Raw genomic sequence first — 27,381 nt, 5'->3', positions numbered from 1 at the left:
AAGGTATCTTTCTTTTTAGTCTTTCAATACTTTTATACAGTGAAACAAGCAATTATATAATAAATATAGTAAACTGCATAATCACAAACCCAGCTGGTACTCAAAATTGATACAATCTTTTTTAGAAAGCAAGGTATGTTTAAACACATCCACCATATCCTTTTTTTCCCCCTTAGGCTGCACTCCATTGTGTCATGGATCAAACCTGTACCCTCTGCAGTAGGAGTATAGACTTAACAATTGGACTGCCAGGGAATTCCCTTTCTCCTTATTCTAAGGAGAAAACCTAACAGAAAAAATTATCAGTACGAAAGTTTTTTTTTTTTTTTGCAGGACTGCAATAAGCTTCCCTGGTAGCTCAGATGGTAAGTAATCCACCTGCAATGCAGGAGACCTGGGTTTCATCCCTTGGTCAGGAGGATCCCCTGGAAAGGGAATGGCAACCCACTCCAGTATTCTTGCCTAGAGAATTCCATGGACAGACCATGCGGTTGCAAAGAGTGGGACAAGACTGAACAACTAACACTTTCAGTTTTGGGGCTTCCCAGGGGATGCTAGTGGTAAAGAACCTGCCTGCCAATGTAGGAGACGTGAGAGATGTGGGTCTGATCCCTGGGTTGGGACGATCCCTGGGAGAAGGAAACGACAACCCGCTCCAGTATTCTTGCCTGGAGAATCCCATGGACAGAGGAGCCTGGAGGGCTATATATAGTCCATGGGATCGCAAAGAGTCGGACATGGCTGAGCACACATACGTACACATACAGTAACAATAAACTGGAAGTCACCTACATGGCAAAAAATAAGTAAATAGCTAAAGTGTGATACATAGATGACATATAGAGTCATCAAAAATGAGAGAGTATGGAGAAGGAGATGGCAACCCACTCCAGTACTCTTGCCTGGGAAATCCCATGGACAGAGGAGCCTGGCGGGCTACAGTCCATGGGGTCACAAAGAGTCAGACATGACCGAGGGAAGGAGACAGTCCCAGGAAAGCTGCGGTGCTTGCCAGAGGCCCCAGAGCTTTTGATGGCAGAGCCACAACTGTGGCCGAGAACTCCCAGTTCCCAGGCCTCTTGATCCTGGCCTCTCTCACCAGATACGCGTGTGGAACACTAGAATCGAAAATACGCCCAAGGGCTTCCCTGGTGGCTCAGTGGTAAAGAGTTCCCTTCCTGGTCTGGGAAGATCCTACATGCCTAGGAGCAGCTAACCCCGTGTGCCTCAACTACTGAGCCTGTGCTCTAGAGCCCAGGAGCCCCAACTCCTGAACCCACTTGCTGCAGCTACTGAAGCCCGCACACCTTAGAGTCTGTGCTCCACAACACGGGAAGCCACCACAGCGAGAAGCCCACGCATCACGACAGATAGTAGACTCTGCTCACTCCAACTAGAGAAAAGGCCATGTAGCAACGAAGACCCTGCACAGCCTTAAATTTTAAAAAAAAATCATTAAAAGAAAAAAAATGAAAAGAGTAAAGGTTACACAGGCTTCTGGTTGGACAAGACAAATTAAACACAACTATTTACCTGCAATCCTTCCTGAAATCTCACCAAAACAAGAGTAAGGAGATTAAAAAACAATGAAGGCAAAATGAACTGGAGAGCAGAGCTGAGTTCAAAGCATTTTAGAAGCCGCATAGTAGCTTGATGAGACCTATGAAAGCTGAAAACCACACGTCTGGCACTGGGGAGGGGATAAAGAAGAAAAACCATAAAGTCAGCCGTTTGGCTCTACAAAGCACCAGAAAGGTCAGGAATGAAGAGCATGATGCCCCTGAAGACAGGACGGCAAGTGAGGTTGAATCAGGAGAATTAGTTAAATGCCTGCATTTGAGAACTCCTAGACCCTTGCCCAACCCAGTACAGTTAGGCCATGATCTCTCCCCAGCAGCAGAAAACTGGGTTGGGTCTTTCTGAGTCAATCAGAGAAAGCTTACATTTGAGGATGCCAGGCAGAGCTGGGGAAGATGAAGGAGATTAATACCATAAAACAGGAGAAATGAGTAAAAGCTTACATGTTACAACAAGTGGAAAATCTTAGCTACCTTCCCCACTCAGCTCTGAGAGTACTTGTGGTCAGGCTTATGCATCCCAGGCTAAAGACTGGAGATATCTCTTGGGGAAACTCTGCAGCCTAAAAGAATAACAGACACTGATCAGATAGGGACTCTAATGAAATAGCTGAGTTCCTTTATGATCATCAATCTCAGACCTAAGGAAGCTCCAAGCCTCACCTTCTAGAAAGAGCTCCACTGAGTTCTCTGTGCCTCATACTTGGTAACAAATACCAACTAGAGATCACACACACAAAAAACCAAAAACCTGAAAAAGAATAAAACAAATATTAAAAGGTTCTCAGAAGGAGAGACAAGGAAAGGGGAAAAAACCCTTCAAAATAACTAAAATGAATAAGCCTACATCCATGAAACAAGAAGATGCTATAACACATACACACATAAGAAAGGAGCATTCAGAGAATGAGAAGGAGCTTATGGCAATTATAAATATGATAGCAGAGGTTAAAAGTATACTATAAAGGCTGAAAGATACGACTGAAGACATCTGGAAAGTGGAGATATGACAAAGAGACAGAAAATAAGATGAAAACAACAAGCAAAAGAGAAAGAAAAAAGAAAACTAAGATCAGGCCAGGAGGGCCAATACACAAACAATACATATTTTGGAAAAAGAGAACAGAGAAATTGGAGGAAAGTATATCTAAAAAAGGGAAAAAAAACACAGCAATTTCCTGGTGGTTCAGTGGCTAAGAATCTGCTGTGCAGTGCAGAGGACATGGGTTCGATCCCTGCTGGGGAACTAAGATCCCACATGCCTCAGAGCAACTAGGCCTGTACACCACAACTACAGAGTCCATGTGCCACGACAAAAGACGTGGCGTGAGGCAATGAAGATCCCGCGTGCAGCAACCAAGACCTGATGCAACCAAGAATATAAATACATCTTTAAAAGTTGTAGAAAAGAAAAATATAAAGCTTCGCACAACAAAGGAAATGACCAGCAAGGTGAAAAGACAGCCTTCAGAATGGGAGAAAATAATAGCAAATGAAGCAACTGACAAACAACTAATCTCAAAAATATACAAGCAACTCCTGCAGCTCAATTCCAGAAAAATAAAAGACCCAATCCTAAAATGGGCCAAAGAACTAAACAGACATTTCTCCAAAGAAGACATACAGATGGCTAACAAACACATGAAAAGATGCTCAACATCACTCATTATCAGAGAAATGCAAATCAAAACCACAATGAGGTACCATTTCACGCCAGTCAGAATGGCTGTGATCCAAAAGTCTACAAGCAATAAATGCTGGAGACGGTGTGGAGAAAAGGGAACCCTCTTACACTGTTGGTGGGAAGGCAAACTAGTATAGCCACTATGAAGAACAGTGTGGAGATTCCTTAAAAAACTGGAAATAGAACTGCCTTATGACCCAGCAATCCCAATGCTGGGCATACACACCAAGGAAACCAGAACTGAAAGAGACACATGTACCCCAATGTTCATCGCAGCACTGTTTATAATAGCCAGGACATGGAAGCGACCTAGATGTCCATCAGCAGATGAATGGATAAGAAAGCTGTGGTACATATACACAATGGAGTATTACTCAGCCGTTAAAAAGAATACATTTGAATCAGTTCTAATGAGGTGGATGAAACTGGAGCCTATTATACAGAGTGAAGTAAGCCAGAAAGAAAAACACCAATACAGTATAGTAATGCATATATATGGAATTTAGAAAGATGGTAATGATAACCCTGTATGTGAGACAGCAAAAGAGACACAGATGTATAGAACAGTCTTTTGGACTCTGGGAGAGGGCGAGGGTGGGATGAGTAGGGAGAATGGCATTGAAACATGTATAATATCATATATGAAACGAATTGCCAGTCCAGGTTTGATGCATGATACTGGATGCTTGGGGCTGGTGCACTTGGATGACCCAGAGGGATGATACGGGGAGGGAGGAGGGATGGGGGCTCAGGATGGAGAACACATGTATACCTGTGGCGGATTCAAGTTGATGTATGGCAAAATCATTACAATATTGTAAAGTAATTAACCTCCAATTTAAATAAATAAATTTATATTAAAAAAAGAAAAATAGGAAAGAAAATACCCCAGAATTTGAAGGCCATGAGTTATACATTAAAAGGGCCTACATATGTCCAATTCAGAGACGAAAATGAAGGCTGATACCAGGCATATCCTTGTGATTTCAGAACATCGGGGATCTTAAATGCTTCCAGAAAAAAAAAAGAGATCCGGCACAAAAGATCAGAAATAAAGACAGTACTAGACTAGATGTTATTCTCAACAGTAACATCTGAGGCCAGAAGACAATGTAGTAATGACTTCAGATTTTACATCCGACCAGACTAGCAATCAAGTATTAAGGGAGAATAATGAAATCTGCAGACAGGCAGGGCATCAAAACATGTAACTCCCATGAAGTCTTTCTCACTAAACCACTGAAACCTGTGATTCACCATAACAAGGAAATAAATCAAGAGGGAAGTTACTGAAGCCAGAAAGCTGGGGATCCAACTCTGAAGGTGTACAGAGGTCAGTACCGTTCCCAAGATGATGGTGAGGGAAAATCCTAGGATGACAGTCTAGAAAGCAGTTCAGACTGAAACACAAAGATGGAAAGCTCCAGCAAGAATTAAAAAAAAAAAAAAAACAACTGATAGACTACCTGACAACATTAGAAAAATTGAGATTTTAGATTTTTTACCTTCATAGAAGAGCTTAGAGATGAATTAATAGTACGCACAAAATTAGAAATATAGCTATTATTAACTTTGGGAAAACAAAGTCCATACGTAAAAGAAAATTTAATTACAATATGTACATATGACCTATCTGTGACTGCATACGAAGTGAAATTAGCAGACAGGCACATTGATAAAATATCAATTAAAATATCAACATTGAAAACCATTTGACCAACTATGGGAGAATTTTGGTGATGGTAGTAGATACAACCTTAATGGATAATATATAAAACAATAGGCAGCAATAACAAGACACTATTTGGAAACCATAAAGTAAATGCCTGATGAAATAGCTGAAAGAGAAAGTGGTTCCTCAGAGAATAGAAACTAGGGGTGGGAAAAAAATGGGACCTAAGCCTTGTAAAATCATTTGACTTTTTACACTATGCTATGTTTTAATGTGGTAAACAATTAAAAATTACTTTTTTGAGATTTGGCAGCAATATAAAAATGTTTATAAGATCTGGTTATGTAAAAAATTAGGAAGTATATCACAATTATGTTAAAAACATTGAAAGTAAATGTAAAATGGATATTAGGGCACTAAGCTTATGGAGTTTTTCCACCCTTTTATTTTCCACACTTCCTGTTACTTCCTAAAACAACATTAGGAACATGTCAATAATAACTGAAAATCACTGGTGTCCCTAGAAGGATATAATGTTTATCAGTTTAGATTAGTTCAGTCGCTCAGTCGTGTCTGACTCTTTACGACCCCATGGACTGCAGCATGCCAGGCCTCCCTGTCCATCACCAACTCCTGATGCATGCTCAAACTCATGTCCATCGAGTCGGTGATGCCATCCAACAATCTCATCCTCTGTTGTCCCCTTCTCCTCCTGTCTTCAATCTTTCCCAGCATCAGGGTCTTTTCCAATGAGTCAGATCCTCGCATCGGATGGCCAAAATATTGGAGTTTCAGCTTCAGCATCAGTACTTCCAATGAATAGTCAGGATTGATTTTCTTTAGGATGGACTGGTTTGATCTCTGCAGTCCAAGGGACTCTCAAGAGTCTTCTCCAACACCGCAGTTCAAAAGCATCAATTCTTCGGCACTCAGCTTTCTTTACAGTCCAACTCTCATATCCATACATGACCACTGGAAAAAACCATAGCTTTGAATAGATGGACTGTTGGCAGAGTAATGTCTCTGCTTTTCAACATGCTGTCTATGTTGGTCCTAGTTTTCCTTCCAAGGAGCAAGCATCTTTTGATTCCATGGCTGCAGTCACCATCTGCAGCAATTTTGGAGCCCCCCAAAATAAAGTCTCTCACTGTTTCCATTGTTTCTCCATCTATTTGCCATGAAGTGATGGGACGGGATGACATGGTCTTAGTTTTCTGAATGTTGAGTTTTAAGCCAACTTTTTCACTCTCCTCTTTCACTTTCATCAAAAGGCTCTTGAGTTTTTCTTCGCTTTCTGCCATAAGGGTGGTGTCATCTGTGTATCTGAGGTTATTGATATTTCTGCCAGCAATCTTGATTCTAGCTTGTGCTTCATCCAGCCCAGCATTTCACATGATGTACTTTGCATATAAGTTAAATAAGCAGGCTGACAATATACAGCCTTGACGTACTCCTCTCCAGATTTGGAACCAGTCTGTTGTTCCATGTCCAGTTCTAACTGTTGCTTCTTGACCTGCATACAGATTTCTCAGGAGGCAGGTTAGCTGGTCTGGTATTCCCATCTCTTGAATTTTCCACAGTCTGTTGTGATCCACACAGTCAAAGGTTTTGGCATAGTCAATAAAGCAGAAGTAGATGTTTTTTTGGAACTCTCTTGCTTTTTTGATGATCCAACAGATGTTGGCAATTTGATCTCTGGTTCCTTTGCCTTTTCTAAAACCAGCTTGAACATCTGGAAGTTTGTGGTTTGCATACTGTTGAAGCCTGGCTTGGAGAATTTTGAGCATAACTCTGCTAGCGTGTGAGATGAGTGCAACTGTGTAGTAATTTGAACATTCTTTGTCATTGCCTTTCTTTGGGATTGGAATGAAAACTGACCTTTTCTAGTCCTGGTCCATGGGCAACCCCAAAATAAAATGAGGAGCTCTATATGATATGCAAACATTTTTATGTAGATGAAAAGAGGTTAATGTCATTATAACAGCAGCAGTGATAATGTAGTAGAAGAGATGAACCAGAATAAAAAGGTTACAACCAATACCAAAGGACACTGGAAAGGAAGCTGGAAACCAACCACTCTGGTCTTCATAATGGAATATTATAAGAGAACTGTCTTGTCTGTGAGCATTAGGTGTTTTTAAATTTTTATTTATTTATTTATCAGCTGCTCCCTGTCAGACCTGTCCGTTTGTCTGCATAGGAAAAAACCTATAGACATGGACAACTGCTCTAAGTATTGTAAAGTCTACTAAAATATTAAAATGGTGCTCTGTAAATTCAGTACCTTGGGATAACTTCCCTTAGCTTGTCTACTAATAAAATCTCATTTCAACATTACCAACACTACCATGTAATAAATGCTTCATTTATCAGTTGGGCATTTCTGTCTTTTGGAAAACGCAGTGACATCTGTCTCTATTGGGAGAAAAAAGAAATCCAACACCCACGGCAGGATAAAATTAAAATAATTTTCATATTCTCTTCGTATTTTTTCACAAGACATTAATATGCTCAGAAAACACTGCAGAGGGATGCTTGGGAGACCAAGAAAAACCTTACCAGACTATTTGTTACACAAAACTGCTTTCGGTTAAGCTCCATCCTATAGGAACAGATTGTAAGGATTTAAAATACAATCATATGAAGAAAAAGAACACATGGCTTTCAAATTAGTCATAAATGAAACACAAATAAGTTTCATATATTGTTCTTCTTAGTCCTAGTCAGCTTTACCCACTTCAGGTTTTTTAAAGTTGATCAAATGTTTTCTGTTTGGATAGGCTAAGATCAAAAGAGGAATATGTCTAACTTTTGTTCAATCTTAGTCATGGATTGGCTGAAGCACTTAATGAATATCTAATATTATTTTGTTTTCATAGCCAGACTGCCAGAGGGGATCGGTTGGTTCACTTAAAAAATTAAGCTCACAGTCACTTAGCTAAGGAATAATCCCATATGAATGTCTATTTTAAAAGTATTACTGATATTCAAAAACCATTGACACATTAAAAGCAAGCACTGACTTTCTGTGCTTAATGCACTGAAACTGTGCTAGTAAAATATGAAAAATAGTAACAGCACTGTACAATTATTTACTATTTCAGAGAGTTCTGCTAATACTAGGAATACAATTAACCTCTATTAAGATATATTTTATGATATCACAAATAAAATCACTTTTAACTAAGAAAAAAATCCACTTTGGATTTTTGACATTTTATTATTTTCTCTAAGAGTTCCTTGAATTATAAAAAAGCAAATACAAGTAACTATGTTTTAGTGAGTAAATTTTCCAGTTTTGACTTTCTTAGTAATCATCAAAATTCTTAAGTATAATATGAATCCACTATATATAAGTGATATTTTTTTGGATCCAGACTTTGAATAGGTAAAGAGCATTTTAGGGAAACAATCTGCCTAGACACAATAATTATACACTTAATTGGGTTGTTTCTTTTTTGAGACTTCTCAGAATTTATATTCTTTAAGTCAATCATGCCTCACACTAACTTTTATCAACTAAACAGTAAGTAACCTATTTTCAGAAAATCCTAGACAATACAGAAATTTTCAGTAATAAAATATCCTTCTTCGAACACAATACCCTAAATATCTAGCAAAATTATAAATCCCGTTTGTCTTACAATATTGTAAGAATTTTTTTAAACCATGTGATACCGTTATGAGTTTTTAGCTGAAACACAAACTTGTGAAAGCAAGATACACAAAATGAGCAAGAAGTAAAAGGGAACAATACAAGATTTTTCTTTTCTGCACTGTTAATTGGATTCTTCCAACTAATTCAGTGTTCCTATGTAGATTCATAAATTTATTGGCTAAAGCAGGCTATTAGCAAACCCTGTCACTAATTTGGTCCCTTATGATTCAGTTGACTTGGCACAAGGAACAATTGTTACCCAATTATTAATATATGCCATTGTTCACAAGGGAAGCTCAGCACCATAGAGGAAGCCAAGCACTACAGAGGAAAAACATTCAAAGTGCATGTTAGTCAGAAACATTTTTATTTAAAAAACCAACAGAATTATTCCTATAAAAAAGGATTTAGAGAAATTATTCTTTAAAGCATACTCTCTTATTCATTGTACACCTTTTCTATTTATTTATTCTTTTTACTAATATTTAACTTTAAAAGCACCAAAAAAGAGCAAACTTAAAAATTTAATTAAAATATTGAAAAGCGCATTCTTAGTATAATGCTACAATAAAGACAAAACTACCAAGGACATATAATGTTACGTCTCAAAATAAACAGGATTTCAAGGCAGAACTCAACTTACAAAAAAGCAGGGTTCTAAAGTCTGTCTTATTTAAATAGGTTATTTAAACTACAAAAAATGAATTTCCCAAAAAAGTAATATCCTTTTTGGGGTGACAGAAATGTTCTATGTTTTGGGGTCATGGTTACATGGAAATCTATATTTGCCAAAACTTACCAAACTGTACACTTCAAAGGTGCATTTATTGTTTATATATTTATTTCAATAAATTTGGACTCTAAAAATTTGTCCTAAAAGGTGGTCAGAATACCAATCCACCAAAAAGAAATTTAATACATATTTCTGGCACGACACTATAGCCATGCACCATCTGAACTACAGATGGTCACCACGAATATCAGTGTTTCTATGAGAAAATGAATTCTGAGTTCTAAGAAATGCTGGCATATATCCACCTTTTCCCTATTCTAAAGGATTTCAGGGTTTTGCTGATGGCTCTGCAATGAAGGGAGATGCGGTTTGATCCCTGGTTTGGGAGGATCCCCTGGAGGAGGAAATGGCATCCTGCTCCAATACTCTTGCCTGGAGAATCCCATGGACAAAGGAGCCTGGTGGGCTACAGTCCATGGTGTCTCACGAGTCACACATGACTGAACAACTAAGCAAGCAAAGCAAAGCATTTCAAGGACTAGGGTGGTTATTTCTGGGCATCTTAAGCTTGTCAACTCTCTATCAGCACCAGAAACAGTATTTTTCCACATCAATTATGCCTCACATGTTCTAATTTCCAGATCAAACTCTGATACCTCATTTGCTCACCACCCAATGGGAACACTCAGACTCTGCCTTGCTTAGACGCTGACACTCTCTGCTGTCCTCATGTCTACATGGACGTATCCTGTTTAGGTTCTGACCCCTTGGAACAGTCTGTCCTCCAGCATGGACTCTCTCTTCATCCTGCTCGTCCTCTGACAGCACCCCCCATGCTACCCTTGCGTGGATGAATGCTCTCCTCACCGTTTTGGGCTTCAACACCCCATGCTCAGCTGCTCCTCCTTCACCCATTCAGATTCTGGCACCCCTCTCTGCGCCACTGTTCCCCAAGCTCCCCTCTAGCCAGCATGAATACTCACTTTGCTCTACCTCACTAATGACAGTGGACTACAGGGGAAGGGAAGGTTTCACAGATGAATATAATAGAATTAATTCACTTAATTTATGCTACAAATGCACTCCCAAATTGCAGAAATGTTCAGGTGAAGTGTTATGTTCTACTCCTACTCTCAGTGTGTAACAATTCACTTCAGACCAAAAGGAGAGGTGAAAATTAAGGATGCTCAGGTTAGAGGCCCACAGACTTGGATAAAATCCCCTCAGTCTATAAATGGACAGGAAGGGTTACAGACGTGGCTGCTAAAATAAAACTCATAATAGTAAAATCCTGCAAAGTTATAAATTCCATAACATCTAGGAGGCCACCAAAACATTCATAATAAAGGGTCAATGATTAAATGGAATTAATTAAAGTTTTGTTAAAAGCTGGTTAAGTTATAAATAGAAACTGTAACTCAAAACATTTATAATAGTCACACGAAATAAGTTAGGGCACTGTGCAGACATACTATATGACTTACTTTGTCTACACAATCATCAAAAAACGCCAGGCTTGCATCTTTATCACTGACGAAAGAACATTCCTCAATGAAGCGAATAAACATCTGTGTTTTGGTCATCATGTTATAGAATTTCTGATGTGACCGGTCCCGACTTCTTAAGAAAGCTGTTCAACATAAATTTGCAATGTTAGTATATGTAATACATTCATAGGTTCAGAGAATTTTTGAACTAGCAGGAACTAGATCAAACATGTCATCTATACCCTCCACACTCTACCGTTTTGCAGAAAAAGAAACAGACTCCTGAAGGAGACATGACCTGACAAAGATACAAATAGGAAAGGAACCTGAACCCATTCCTTTGAAAGGAATCTTTTAAATCCCCCAACCCAGGGGCTCCTATGCTTGCCCAACACTGCTTGGCTGCCCTGAAAGCTGAAAGCATCAATATCTTAACACACCTGTGACAAAACAGAGTACAGTGGTACTTTTCAAACAGTCTCTTCTGTGTATTTTGCTACTGGGGTTGTATTTAATGTGCCTGAGAAATAACTAATTCTATGGAAATGGATTACCAACTGAGTTGACAGACACATACTGTTGAAATAGACAAGTGTATTTTGATAAATATGAGCTACTAACCTGGAAAGCAGTCATCGCAAGGTCAAGCTGAATAACATGAAAGCTGTAGTACTGTACAATCACTTACCTTGCAGAGCAAAAAGAGAAGTTGCATCTGTGGCTGTTTCAGATGGGGCTTGAGTTATCGGTCTTAAGTATGATCTATAACCTTTTAAAATAGAGGCCATGAAACACAAAAATGCCTCTTGGATTTCCAAATCTATCATGTGCAACCTCTTTCCAGAATTAAAGTCATAATCATTCATTGCTAAGTCCATAAGTCCATCATCTCTCGGTCTCTGCTGTACTGTGAAGAAATACAGTGTTAATGTTTTCTCCAGAGCTGTCAAAACTAAGGTTCATAATGGTATCAATTATAAATCTGTTGCATATGTGATTCAAGTCATTATGCTGAACACCTTATACAGTCCTGTATTTCAATATCTCAATAAATTTGAAAGAAAAATAATAAATGTGTTGAGTTTTCAAAAGAGCTCAAGCTACTTCAACCATTGTTTACGTAACTCCTTAACATACAGTAAAACTTGAAATTGGTCTAAGGATGGCAGCAATGCTCAATGTTAATTTCCTGATTTTCATGGTTATTGCATACAGTAGTGACGTAGGAGAATGTACTAGTTGGTAGGAAATATACATTCCATTTGGAGATGATGGGGACATCTATTCTCAAAAAGCCAAAGGAACAATGTTTGTGACTGCTTCAAAATGTAAAAACTTTTTAAAATATGAGGAACAATAAGTCATCTTAGGAAGTTTTTGTGACATTCTTATTGTCTAAGAAAGCAAAAAAGAAAATGGGCACTGGAATGGAAGACCTAGGTTTTAATCTTAGCTTCATCCTTATTAACTGTATGATATCTGACAAGCTACCTCCCTCAAATTTATTATCTCCATATTTGTAAAAACAAAAGAATGTATGTGAAAGTTCTCTGAAGCTGTAAATTGATATATAATCCTAAATAATATCAGTATTTTTTAAGCCTGTAATTTTAAGCTTTAGATTCTACCCCTCAGTAGAGCTGGATGGGCTATTTCACTTATTTTAATAATATTTGAATATTGCCATAAAAGCTGCTGGACTTCTCAGCTATTCAAAAGAAGCACATGAATTAGAAAGCAGTTAAGTAAGTAGCTTAAATAAAATTCCATATGTAATTTATTTGTTCCATAGGGTAAATTTTTTTCTACTTTGTCATTTTTTTTCATATCCCAATACTTTGAGCCACTTTTGAATTATCTACTTGTTGTAAGGTTCACTTTATGAACACTGTCTTTTCCTGTGTCTACTTCCAACAATAGTACAGGTACCCTTGAACTCTTGAGAATGTAGGCCTCCTCCCATGTTTATATTTCACTTATACATAAATGAGAACCGCAAATATCGCTACTTCATTACTGACTACTTTTCATACAACAGCATCAAATTATGAACCCTGAATGGACTGTTCTTATAGTAATTCTGGATCACTATCAAGATACTCTTATGTAAGCTTTGAACTGAAATATGCCAATCAATTTTCACTTTAATTTCTGCATGCTTTTGGCAAACTTCTGTTTTCAAATTATTTGGGGTAGGCCACAGCATTAAGATCTACCGAAGGTGAAAGCATATGACCATGCTCCCACCCCATGGAAGTCATCAGCATTTTCTAGTGTAATTTAAACCATCTGTCTCAGACTTTCAAAACTAACTTTCTATTTTATGTACAAAGAAAACACATAAGTAGAAAACAGTATTTTTCCATAGTATTTGAAAATAATCACCTTAACCTCTTTTTGAATTTTATTATGATATAAACTTCATAAAATCTCCCATTCAGTTTCTAAAAACTTGTTTTAATGCTCATTTCTAAAAAATTTTCTTTTAGATAAAAACTATCCTTTAACAAGTAAGGCAAAGTAATTGGAGACTTTTCTTCAGATTAAATTACTTCCTTTAACTAAATTATACACTTACATTTTGCCAGCTGCTGATGCAAATTATTCAGTGTGTTCATCAGATTTTTACATGGTTTCTTTGGAAGTATCTTCCAGGCTACATTTTTCTTGTCACCAGTTCTGAGATTAAATGATAACAATAATATATTTGTCAGATTAACATGGGGAGAGGTGGGGCAGGTATATACCTGTTATTCATAAAAAGGGGAAAAGAGAAAACACACTGAATAAAAATAAAGCATACAGAATATTCTTGTTAACAGGAGAAAAATACTTCAGGTGTAAAATGGACTGTTTAATGTTGTAAAATTAATTTATTTTGAGGGTAGAACTTTGTATTAAATATAGCTCAAAAACGTATACTTATGTTGATACTGAGTCAATTCCACTTGCACTGGAATCATGCAAATCACTCCAAAACTTAATGTGGTGGTCATCAGATACCCCAAAGCAGGAAACAGCAACCTACCCCAGTATTCTTGCCTGGAAAATCCCATGGACAGAGGAGACTGGTGGGCTACGGTCCATAGGGCCACAAAGAGTCAGACGTGACTGAACATACACATGTGCACACATTATCCTTAAGCGAATTTAGAGTCTTTAGACACTTAAATATTGGGGAAAGCCTACTATTGGGACTTTTGTTTTTCTCTTATAGACTCTGAGACAAAGCACTCTAGAATACATTCAGTGAACTTATGATCCCTAAACCTTATCAAAATACTTTGATATATTCAATATTTAGTTTCTCAGTTCCCTAAAAAATAAGTAAAATTTAGTTTCTTTCAGAAAAGAAATAATCTATAATGTTAGATTATTTGAAAGAAGTATAACGTCCCCCAATACTTTTCTAGCTATAAAAGAAGATATCTGACAGTGCTATCTTTGTTTCCATGATGAACTCCAGTAATCTCCTTTATCACAACTACTACCACACAGTTGCTCTCTAAACTATAGATGGAATAGAAAAAGAAAAGAGCACGGTGATAAAACGTGGTAAAGCTTTTGGACTTAACTATAACTTTGTTGATTCCATTCTCTATTTATTAAAACTTTTTACTATTTCAAAAGCAATAAACACTCATTTTAGGAAACTTGAAAAAATGTAGAGAAAAAGGGGAACAAAAGTAAATCACTTATGTTCTAACCACCAAACTCAACAACATGGTGCAGGTGTTAAATGGAACATGCTGAACTTTTTTTTTTAATGTTCCCTAAATTTCCCACAGAACAAAAAGGGCAAATAAAACTCCACAAACTAAACAAAGAAAAAACGAGTGGATGGGAAAGCTTAAGCTGACAAAGAACTGTCTTGGAATCTACCCTATCTTTCCACAATGAGAAAAAAAGTATAGACAGGGCAGGGTCAAACTGCAGATGTCCTGCTGTGAGATTTTATTTCATTTATAATGTGACCAGGACTACAGGAACCCTGTATTAAAGTGAGAACACAATGTAAAAATACTTGGCATTATTTTCTTGCTGAAAGTTTCAAACACAGCACTCCCACTGTGCCTTAGCATTCACTGTGTGTCCCTTGCTAGATTATTAGCAATTTAAGAGAAAGGAGTGTATTTGGTTTGTTTTTTTATTTCTGATGCCTAGCAAAAAAAAAAAAAAAAGGGCGGCGGGGGAGGGGGGGGCGGTGGGAAGGACACTTGAGATGTCTGTAGCATGAATGAATGAACAATATTTTCATATCATTTCATTACATCGAATTACTACTATTTACTCACATAATTTTCCTCCTCTCACCCTTGATAGCATCACTCTAAAATTTAGTTGAGGAGAAGCGCTTTATCTAGTACGTAAGTTTGAATCTATGACAACCTTTTGCATTTTTATTCATGGTGAGTTCCATTATTAGATTACTATTACAGAATTAGTTAGCCAATAATTAGTGAAGGAAGTACTGGTTGTGGAGTCAGACCATGATGTTTTCAAAATCAGTCCTGCGAGTATAAGTTATGTGCCTTTTGATAAATTAGTTAAAAATCTAAGTTTTGGTTTTCTTATCTGTCTGGCAGAGTACTTAGCAAAAACTACCTCACAAAATACAGAGGTTAATAAGAGATACCTTAGGCTATGCATACAGTTTTATGCCTAGAACATTATCACATATTAATTTCCCTTCAGAAACTTGACATTCATAACATGTTCTTTATGTATTTATGAGTCAGAGAAGGGGAAAGGAAACAACAAATTTCATATTCAGGAGTTTTCTTTCAAATTTCAGGTTGAGGTTCCAGAAATTCAGGATGAAGGAAAGTAGAAAGTGAATGGTTCACTCGTTCAGTCCTCCCATAGGCTTGAAAGGGCAATGGGACCAAGAAGGAAGACCACTGATGAGTGCAAACAACTCATGTTTTTTTGATTTTTTTAACTCATTAGTGATCAAAACAGGAAGTTAAAATAAGAAAAAAGTTATTTTAACAAATTAAGTATAAAAAGAAGGAAAATGTAGTTTATTACCATAATAAATACAGTATACACTTATTTACAACACTGCATTTCAATTTTTAAAAACATTACGTCATGTAACATTTAACAACTGGCCAAAAAAAGAGATGTTACTTTAATATTTGAAGAATTAAACTGTAAAAGGTACTAATTAGCTTTGGGGCTTTACTAACAGGATAACTCGCAGTTATTTTAAGTATGTCCTGTGGATGCAATGTGGTATTGCATCAATTTCCTCTTTGCTGAAGAGCTTAAGTATGATTAAACTGAAAATAAAGGACACAAGAGAAAATACTGAATTAAAGAAAAGCTATATAGTTACAGTAGGTACAACTTAAATATTATTTCAATAAAGAGAGAGAAAATTATAAAATCCTTATATTCCTTATATAAGTTTCTAAGGCATAAGATTATAATATTTCTTAAATATTTAAATATCTGAGGATTAAAACCTTCTCTAGTACACTAAATCCATCTCATCAAAGAATAGTAAGAACTGATTCAAACATGGTAAAAACCCCAAATATAAAAAATATATAGCTCAAAAGAATTCTAGTTATTATCACAAGATATACCACACAAAAAAAAAAACCCTACAAAGTTGCAAACTACAGAATGTAGAATCACTGAAACAAACTTACTGAGAAATAGTGTTGGTATCTAGGTCAACACAACTGACATCTGGTGGAGGGTCATAGAGATCAAAGTATCTTGAATCAATTCCTACTATGAATGGACATGGTGCACTCAAGACATCTGCTAAAGCCAGTGGGCAGAGAGGAACATAGGGGCATGGCCAGTGGAAAGGGAAAATCATCTTGGATAAAAGAAAAAAGAATATTTAGCTGTTTTAACATTGAAGCATAATTCATTGGCGACACAGAAATTGTCTTTTAAATATTTATATCTAAAGTAGTTTAATACTTGTTAAATAATTACCATTACTGATAATGGTCAGAAAATTAAAATTCATTACACTCTGGATTTTAGTTAAGCATTGAAATAGCTTTTAATTATATGAATAATTAGGTTTACAATGAAACTGACCGCCAAGAAAAAACTGTGATACTCACAGATACTAATGCTTCTGTCACACTGGTAAGCACGGAAGGCCGTAAGGAATGAATGAGAATTTTATGTTCTGTTACTGCAAACACGAGGAGTGTCACAGCATTTTCAGGGCCTAAATTCTGGAGCAGTGTTGAAAACTTGCCACCACTGTAAATCCAAACAAAGATATATAATTTTAAAAATAGAGATCCAAAACCTCATTATACAAAATAATGTTTAAAAGTTTATGATTAGGGTAGGGTTACAGTTCACATTATGTATTCAACTTTAAAGATGACTGTTGCTCTTCTGTAGGGAAAACGCTGCATCAGAAACACACTATGAAAACAATGAAGTTTTATGAGGTTTTGAAGTCATCTGTGTCTTCTGCCTTGTATTAAATATGGAAAATGAAAACTTATCTGCTTATTTTTTCTATAAAATGATCTGCCATGTAGATAATGTTCAAATAAAGAATTCAATGTATATACAAAATGTTGTTATATGATTACATTTATACAAAGTGTCCAGGACAGGCACATGTGTAGAGAAAGAAGTAGAGAAGCAGTTGCCTAGGGCTGGGGAGGGTGTCTGTTTCTGTAGGGATGGTAGAGGTAAGGGAGGGTAACTGCTAAAAGATATAGGTGTTTTTTGGAGCTACAAAAATGTTCTGAAATTGATTATAGTCATAGTTGCAGATATATTCATTGAATTGTACAATTGAACTGTATAGTATGTGAATTATATATCAATAAAGTCATTACCAAAAAAAAAAAAAAAAGTCTTTTGGTAGTCTCAGTATTTCCAGTTTATTCTCAGTTCAAACAAAGGTTAAGAAAACACTGGTCACTCAGGGCCAAGACCTGGTGATGAAATAATCTGCAATTCTTAGAAAATTAACGTCAAAGATGGCAGCCATTCTCCCTTAGGTATGTGCCACCAAATAACTTAATTATATTTTAACTACTTCCCTGCTAGAAAAAGTACATGGCTAATTAAATATCAAGAAATGATACTTTAGAAAAAACATACTTCATAATCTCTGAACTTTTAAGGTGATGAAATACATTATTCTATTCCATGGGCTAGTATTTATAAGTAACTTTTTATTTGGGGGTTAATTTTAAAATGAATATTTTTCAGAGGATATTTAAAGCTAAAAAAGAATCATTTTCATAAACTATATACATATGTAATCATTTATGCATTAATAGTTGTACACACTTGATCACAGTTAAGTGGATATGCAAAATACCAAACACTGTTGTAAAAGTTTTTCTGTGTTCTTCAAGAACTTTAGCCTAAATTTTAAGTAAAAGAAATTTAGATAAGAAACAATTAGATGAGAAGTATTTCCATCAATGTTTGCAATTTTCCCTAGGAAAAAGAGAAAATACTGGAATGCTATTTTAGTTTACACTAAACATTTAGAGAAACACAATGAAGTTTTACTTGCCTCAATGGAAGAGGTGAAGAAACAGGCTGACTGAGGATCAGATTATCATGTGGTGATAACTGAAAATAGATAAGAAATAAAGTATTTCAAATATAAAGATTAAAACGCCACCTTCCAGTAAAAAAATTTCACACACATACATATAGATGATGCCCATAAAGTTTCAATATTCCCATGCACCAGTTATAGGAATAGTCTAAATCACTTACTAAGATCCTAAAAGATATGCCCTGATGACTGACCTAACTACTAATTCTTCTTACTCTAAACCATATTCTTTTCTTCTGTTCCTCAACACTTTCCTGATGCCATGTTAACAAACCTGTATTGAAAGAATAAACTGCTCATTTAATATCATGAAACCAGGGTTAACTAATCTATGGCCTCAGGGCAAATCCACAGACCACCTGCTTTTATAAATAAAGTCTTATCAAAATAGAGCCATGCACATTTGTTTACATGTTACGTAGAGCTGCTTTTGTGCAATGAAAGCAGAGCTGAGCAGTTTTCAGAGAGACAATACAGCCTGTAAAGTTTGAAATATTTACTGTTTGGTCCTCAGTAGAAAAAACTTGCCAACTTCAGCTATAAGATAAATTTTTTATGTGTATCCAACCTGAGTGTGCTGTATATTCTGGCACTAAATATCAAGAAATAACTTGGGATGATATGTGGATATGCAGACTATTCACAATGCTTATCAAAATGATATATTTTTTAGACACTTTATCTGTATCAATATATTAATACAATTAATCTACATTTTAAATTTTATGCATATTTTTACAAATCTTAAATATCTATTTACAAATAATTTCTAATTTTGAATGATACTCCACTAAGGTTTATGATAAATACAATAAGGCACATACAGAGATAATACATGAAATATTTTCTCAAGATCACTTCAAAAATTATGCTTAGATAGATTAAAAGAACAACTTACATATGGAGAGTATAAACAAAAAAGAAATACAGACAAAAAAAGAAGGATAAAGTCAACTGGGAAAAGAGATGGGGAAAATTAATTTATGTTCATTTTAAACTTCCCGTCACAAGGATGTGAGCAATTGTTCCCGCAATTAGGAAAACACACAACTTTTTATTTCATCTATTCTAATACACTTAACTTAGGGAATAAGTGCCAAAGGCAAAACTTTTAAATACCAAGAATAAACATAGGGAAAGCAGTCCCTTTTTATGTGTTCAAAGTGTCTACTGCTGTCTACTTCTTCAAGTCTACAACCCTTTATCTAAGAGGAAATATTAGATGTTGGCTGGGAGGCAGTTAATAAAATCATAAAAGTCCAAACTCCAGCATGAAGCAGCATCTGGTTCTCTTTTGATTCCATTTGATGTTTTTCTCCTCTTATAAAACTGTTTTACTTAGGTTACATTTTGACAGAGTCCATAACCATTCAACAGAGCACTTACATCAAGAAAATCTTACCTGAACTAGAATCCGTGGTCTCTGAGGAGATGGAAAAGGAACTTTATGCATAAAATGAGAAATATGCCTTAAAAACAAACAAACAAAAACCTAATTCATTCCAAAGAGAATACCATATGCTATAAAGGTCAACATGTCACCACAAGTTCATGTTGAGTCAAAAGCTCTGTGTACCAATAATTTCGAAATCCCTACTACCACAAAAACAAGCGAACAACCAACCAAAATCATTTGTACCATTTAAGCTGCTTCCGAATAAACCCACCCCCAAAATTTTCATATTAGTACTCTCTCATATCCAGTAATAATTGTGTTATTAATGTCTCAAAAGCCACTGTAAGTTCTACCTTATATGGACATTACCAAAGAAGCTAATTCTTACACTGCAATACACTTATTTTTAGTCAATTGCTCATATTTTTAAAATGAAGCAACCATTGAGTATTTCAGAAAAATGAAGGAGTTTAACTATTTCTAAAATAAGAACGATATTCTTTTGATTAACATTAGGTTAAAAATTCTATTGCTGATTTTTTGGGCTTTTTCCCCAGAAGAAGACAGATAAAAAGATAGATTGATGGGTTTTGTTTTGAACACCATGGAAAAGGAAAAAGGAAACAATAGTAAACAATCCATTTTAAAGAAAGAGTTATTTTATTTCTATATTACTTTTAAACCATTTCCAAATCATCTTGGCTGCAGAACAGATAATTTCATCTGGATAGAAAACATCAGAAGAGCATGATATGGTATCGAAAATATCTAAAGTGAAAGTGAAAGTGTTAGTTGCTCAGTCGTGCTCAACTCTTTGCGACCTCATGGACTGTAGCCCTCCAGGCTCCCCTGTCCATGGGATTTCCAAGGCAAGAATACTGGAATGGGTTTTCATTTCCTTCTCCAAGGGATCTTCCCAACTCAGGGACTGAACTCAGGTTTCCCAAGCCACCAGGGAAGCCCCAAGATTCTAAGTTCAATTCAGTTGCTCAGTAGTGTTCCACTCTATGAGACCCCACGGACTGCAGCACACCAGGCCTCTGCATATCTAAAATGATATCTAAATGATATCTAAGATATCTAAAAATAGTAAGAAATATAATAAGCCAAGATTATATGTAAAATAAGAATCATAAAACCTGTAAAAAAAAATTCCAATTAGGATCTCCAAACTTCACAAGATCTTAAAAAATGAAACATTTATGTCATTTTGTTAGAAATAAAATTATCTAAAATAACAAAACTGTAGATATAATTGGGGATTTCCAGAGGGCTCAGTGGTAAAGAATCCACCTGCCAATCCAAGTGATGTAGGTCGGGAAGATCCCCTGGAGGAAGAAATGGCAACCCCACTCCAGTATTCTCGCCTGGAGAATCCCATGGACAGAGGGGCCTGGCAGGTCACATCTCATGGGGTCGCAAAGAGTCAGACATACTGAGCAGCTGAATACACATACACACACAGTTATAGTAAGAGAAACATTACCTAACTGAATCAACCAAATCTTTTTTTTCTCTTGAAAAATTTAGTTTCCAAATAAAATCCATTCAATTACCAGTACAAATATACCATACATAGTGGAAAGAGCTGCCAAATTTTGAACCGAGAAGGCTGCTAACTTACTTCTCAATTGGAAGGACGTGAGGTCCTGAGATGGAATAACGATATAGAAAAGTCAAAAACTTCCTGAATGCGTCAAAAAAAGGCCAGTGAGAGAGAAGACAGATGCATTTACTAGTGTGAATTGTCTTGGAACTATCAGACTTCTCATTTGCTGATGATGCTAAACCCAAAAGAAATCTCTGTTTTTCTGTGAGATTCTCCTCGGAGTATGGTTCATAAAACTGAATAGCAGCACCATAGACCTGGAAAACAGAAAGTACATTTGATAAATATGCCTTATATCATTTACTCAAATCACATCATTGGTTAAATATTTAATGGATGAGCTATTATGAGCCATTATATGCCTATGAGCCAGGCAAGGTGCCAGGCACCAGAAACAGTGGTGAAGAGACATTGCTCTTGCTTTCTCGAAGTACATTAAAACTTCATTGATGATGTCAACAACAAAACTACACAGTGCAAATGTCAGGTCCCCTTATTTATCACTGGAAAACAACAGGTTTAATTAAATTTGTTTTATGAAGAGTGAAAGCAATTGTGTTGACAGTCTGTATAAGAAAATGACTGAAAACAATGAGTTGGCCAGAAAGTTCATTTGGGTTTTTCTGTAAGATGCTACTGAAAAATCCAAACAAACTTTTTGGCCCGCCTAACAATTATTTAGTAGAGAGTAGGACAGAATTTTAGATAAGGAAATACAAATTTCAACTTCAGACAATTGACTGAATTTCTCTAGACTTCAATTTCTCAATATATAAAATGAAGATATTACACTAGAGATCATCAAAGTCCATTTCAATGATAATAGGCTATGGTTCTAAATAGCACTGCATATTTAATAAAGTCTTTAGTATTACTTTAAAACTTTTGTAACACAGAAAATGAAGCAATGCAGGATCATCATTTGATAATGAAAAAAATCTTTCGCCGTATTCACAAGAAAGGCATTTGGGTATGTGAGACAGACTGAAAATTTTCTTTTCCTATGTCTCCAGATATAGTTATTTTAACAACGTGAAAGAGGTGCATATAATAGATCCAATTTAACCAGTTATTGTTTCTATTGTTACTGCATATAAAACTTAAGACTTGAAAATGTACAAGAAAACTGCAGATATCATTTATTAAACACAGAGTACCTTCTCAGCTGAGGCTCCAGTTAACACGAACGTAGAAAATACAGGGAGGGGGTATTTGCTATTTGACGGCCAACATTCAATAGTTGCGCCCATTGGTAAACAAAACAGGGGAACAGATTCTGGGAGTGAGAATGACTCGTAATCTTCTTGAGGGTATCTACAAATTAGACCTATAAAAACAATAATAAATATTAGCTCATCAGCTCTTGAATTTAGCAGCTCATAATTTGAATGATGCTAAAATGCTTTATTATTTAACACATCTGGAAGACTAAAACACTATATATGTTCACCAAGTAACTCTGAATGCTTTAATAGGATTCAAGTGGATTTTAATCATTGAACTAGTCATATTAACTACTTAATATTTATCAAGCTTCATCCACAAAGGCTAGTAAGGTAAACAGGAAAAGACTATTCCCTGGTAGCTCAGACAGTAAAGAACCTGCCTGCAATGCAGGAGACCTGGGTGGGGAAGATTCCCTGGAGAAGGGAATGGCAACCGACTCCCGTATCCTTGCCTTGGAAAATCTCATGAGCAGAGGAGCCTGGTGGGCTACAGTCCATGGGGTCGCCAAGAGTCAGACATGACTGAGCAACTAAGCACACACAAAGAAACATACACAAATATGCACATACTCCTAAAAAAAGAAAAATTCAGACTTCCCTGGCAGCTCAGATGGTAAAGCATCCGACTACAATGCAGGAGACCCAGGTTCGATCCCTGGGTTGGGTAGATTCTCTGGAGAAGGAAATGGCAACCCACTCCAGTACTCTTGCCTGGAAAATCCCATGGACGGAGGAGCATGGTAGGCTGTGGTCCATTGGGTCGCAAAGAGTCAGACACGACTGAGCGACTTCACTTTCTTTCACTCTCCTAAAAATTCATTTTGTGTTCATACTACCTTACAGCATATAAACATACTATTTTGGGAGGAAATTTTCAATATGCATATATTCACTTTACTAGGTTTTGATAACTTTACCTTAGGGTTTTCTTTTCACACATTAAAACAGATATTCCATAGGACTATATATATATGACTTCTAGCACAAATATAAGAAAAATTATACATAAAAATAGAAGTCACATATTTACAATGTCTTTAAAACAGTATCAACTTAAGCCCAGCTTCTGAATAATCTCAGATTATTTGAAAATAGAGTTTCAAGTGGTATATGATTTCATGTTAAACAGACTAGCTGACAAAGCAGTCCAGGTGTTTTCCACTTAACAAACCCTCAAGAACAGACTCTTTTACTGGATTTTGTGGGACCAGAAACAGTGATAGGTTTCCTAAGCTTGGATCCTTAAAGTCAAGTGGAAACCATCACGACACAATGTTAAAAATAAAATGACAAACTGGGAATATGACTGGTTCATTCATTCATTCAGTCACTCAGTCGTGTCCAACTCTTTGCGACCCCATGAATCGCAGCACGCCCGCCAGGCCTCCCTGTCCATCACCAACTCCCGGAGTTCACTCAGACTCACGTCCATCAAGTCAGTGATGCCATCCAGCCATCTCATCCTCTGTCATCCCCTTTTCCTCCTGCCCCCAATCCCTCCCAGCATCAAAGTCTTTTCCAATGAGTCAACTCTTCGCATGAGGTAGCCAAAGTACTGGAGTTTCAGCTTTAGCATCATTCCTTCCAAAGAAATCCCAGGGCTGATCTCCTTGCAGTCCAAGGGACTCTCAAGAGTCTTGTCCAACACCACAGTTCAAAAGCATCAATTCTTCAACGCTCAGCCTTCTTCACAGACCAACTCTCACATCCATACATGACTACTGGAAAAACCATAGCTTTGACTAGACGGACCTTTGTTGGCAAAGTAATGTCTCTGCTTTTCAACATGCTATCTAGGTTGGTCATAACTTTCCTTCCAAGGAGTAAGCGTCTTTTAATTTCATGGCTGCAATCACCATCTGCAGTGATTTTGGAGCACCCCCCAAAAAAAGTCTGACACTGTTTCCACTGTTTCCCCATCTATTTCCCACGAAGTGATGGGACCAGATGCCATGATCTTCATTTTCTGAATGTTGATCTTTAAGCCAACTTTTTCACTCTCCTCTGTCACTTTCATGTAGAGGCTTTTTAGTTCCTCTTCGCTTTCTGCCATAAGGGTGGTGTCATCTGCATATCTGAGGTTATTGATATCTCTCCCGGCAATCTTGATTCCAGCTTGTGTTTATGAGTGGTTGTCTGTCACTAATGGCTGTTCGACTTCAGGCAAGTCATGTACCTAATAGGTCTCCAGTTTTCTCATCTATAAAGTGAGATGAACTAGATATACTGGCAATTCTAGGTCCAAGGCAATTCTAAAATTCTCTAATTATATGCTGGTGCTGCTGCTGCTAAATCACTCAAACATGTCTGACTCTTTGCAACCCCATGGACCATAGTCTGCCAGGCTCCTCTGTCCATGGGATTCTCCAAGCAAGAATACTGGAATGGGTTGCCATGGCCTTCTCCAAATTATATGCTAGCCAACCAGTTGATCTCATGAGGATTTACACTTAACTGTCCATTACTTTCTCAAGTCATGAAATAATGGTATAGCCTTTAAGAAACTACAGAAACAGCAATGAACTGTGGATCCTAGAAAATCACAGGCAGAAGAAGGCAGGAGTCTAAGACACTAACTTTAAAATTTTAATTTTTGAAAAGCTGAATCTGCTTTCTTGTAAATAACTTGATATTTTGAGGCTCTTGGCAACTGAAAATTTCAACTATGCATTATAAAATTATAAATTATTTACAATATTTCTGATTATTTTGAAATATAATTACATAAAACTACAGACTTGACTAAATTTAATATAAATATTAGGCTTCCCAGGTGGCGCCAGGGGTAAAGAATCTGCCTACCAATGTAGGAGACACGAGAGATTCAGGTTAGATCCCTGGGTCAGGAAGATCTCCTAGAGAGGGAATGGCAACCCACTCCAGTGTTCTCTCCTGAAAAATCCCATGAACAGAGAAGCCCGATGGGTTACAGTCCATGGAGTCGCAAGAGAGTCAGACGTGACTGAACGTGCACACAGTACAGTAGCAATATAAATATTAAGGAAACTAATTCAAAAGGAACATTAATATTTTCCTCACATTTTCTGATTTAAGACTCTAAGAGAATGATATCTACTTAGTATTTACTTAAACCTATTATTTTAAAAAACCTTACCTTCTTTTAAAATATTCCACTAAGCATCCAAAAACGTATGGATAAAGACAAAACAATCAAAACATGTGTGTTCTAGTCTCAGCCCTGACATTAACACATTTTAAGACAGAGTTTTAAAAAATCTTATTGGTCCCATAATACATTATATATTAAGTATTCCATGAAAAATTATACTTACCAGCTTTGTAAGATATAGTGTTAGTCTTTGCCACTGATTTTTTATAACATAAGTACACTGCTGATCCCCACTGAATTTGAAAAAAAAAAAGAAATATCATTAAACTTTAAAAAGGCAGTAACTTAATAAACAGAATCTCTTTGATTTCTGCAGTATGTAATGATGGATTTCTTTTTATTTTCAGTTAGTTATTTTGCTGGCATTTTATTGGAGTTATTGCCCAATTTTCTTTCAGAAATAAAATTTAATGTATTTTCTCCTTGTAACAGAAATAACATGAGGAAAACAACTATTTAAAACAAAACCAAGCCACAACAATTAGATTTTATTCTAAGTTCAAACTTTGGACAGAAATGATAAACAAGAAGTATCCACTCATGTGGATGCAGACCTTCCTTCTGATTCCGCAACACCTTTCAGATACTGCCAGATGCTTCACAGTTCTTTATACCAGACTCGAGAGCTGTACTTTGCCGTATCCATTTCCCTATTTCCTATTCTGTCATCAATCTATTCCAAACCAGGTTTTAATCCCACCATTTTTTAAAAGAACACCTTAAAAACTTTAATCATACCAATTCTAATAGTCAATTCTCAGTCTTCATCTTTTTCAGTCTCTCAACAGATCTTGATATCACTAATGACCCCCTTCCTGAAACATTTTTCTTTCTTGGCTTTTGAAGCGTCACACTCTCCTGGTCCCTCGCCACTACATCCCTGGCCAGTCCTCAGTCTCCCTTGTAGAATCCTCTCTTTCCCTGATCATTAAATGTGGTCTCTTTACTTCCTCTAAAGGATCTCATCTGTTTGGTACCACGCTTTTAAATAATAGCTATTTTCAAAAGAGTCTCAAATTCCTAGTCCCAAAAGGAGATGGAGAAGACTGTGGGTAAAGCAAATCTGAGAGTAAAGGAGTTTTAGACACAGTAAGTTTGGAAACATCTATTAGACATCCAAGTGTAGAGTCAAATGGAGGTAAGGTGAGAAGCCTGAAATGGATGTGTAACTTAGACGATGCCACCACTTGACAAGAGGTGATAACAGATTCATTCACAAAGCGTTCCTTCCTTTAGGTTTCAACTCAAACGTCACTTTATTAGACAGCCCTCCCTTCATCACTTCATATGCAATACCAAGTCTCCCTCTCCCTTCCTTGGTCCTCCTGATTGCCCCTTGCTTGTTGTTGCTGTTGTTTTCCTCCACACATAGCACTCACCACCATTTGGCATGTAGCATATTTTGTTATTTATTATCTGCCTCCCGCCACTAGAACATCACAAGCTCCATGACGGTAGAAGCTTTGTTTTGCTCACTGCTGTATCTGTGGGTGCTGTAGCACCCGCAACAGTGCCTATTACATAAAAATACTTAATAAACACTTGTTAAAGGAATGAATGTGAGGTGATGTGTTTGTGCATACATGATGGAGAGTGCTTGCACGGACCAGTACCTGAGGACAGATACTTAGCACTG

At 36.6% G+C, this 27,381-nt stretch overlaps 1 protein-coding gene across 1 annotated transcript in view; it reads right to left on the bottom strand.

The window, feature by feature from the left end:
• The window catches only part of DENND4A (DENN domain containing 4A), a 73,856-nt gene that overhangs the window by 37,548 nt on the left and 8,927 nt on the right, over positions 1-27,381 (bottom strand). The window contains exons 3-12 of the mRNA XM_068964348.1: positions 25,909-25,978; positions 22,547-22,716; positions 21,405-21,646; positions 19,787-19,853; positions 18,337-18,395; positions 16,904-17,048; positions 16,472-16,647; positions 13,390-13,490; positions 11,500-11,718; positions 10,809-10,954 (exon numbers count right to left, since the gene is read on the bottom strand). Coding sequence (XP_068820449.1) covers positions 10,809-10,954; positions 11,500-11,718; positions 13,390-13,490; positions 16,472-16,647; positions 16,904-17,048; positions 18,337-18,395; positions 19,787-19,853; positions 21,405-21,646; positions 22,547-22,716; positions 25,909-25,978 — 1,395 coding nt within the window. The remainder of the gene's footprint in view (positions 1-10,808; positions 10,955-11,499; positions 11,719-13,389; positions 13,491-16,471; positions 16,648-16,903; positions 17,049-18,336; positions 18,396-19,786; positions 19,854-21,404; positions 21,647-22,546; positions 22,717-25,908; positions 25,979-27,381) is intronic.

This window comes from Capricornis sumatraensis, chromosome 2 (genome assembly GCF_032405125.1).
Source record: "Capricornis sumatraensis isolate serow.1 chromosome 2, serow.2, whole genome shotgun sequence".
NCBI classification, from domain to species: Eukaryota; Metazoa; Chordata; class Mammalia; order Artiodactyla; family Bovidae; genus Capricornis; species Capricornis sumatraensis.
This window is presented reverse-complemented; position numbering and strand designations above follow the sequence as displayed.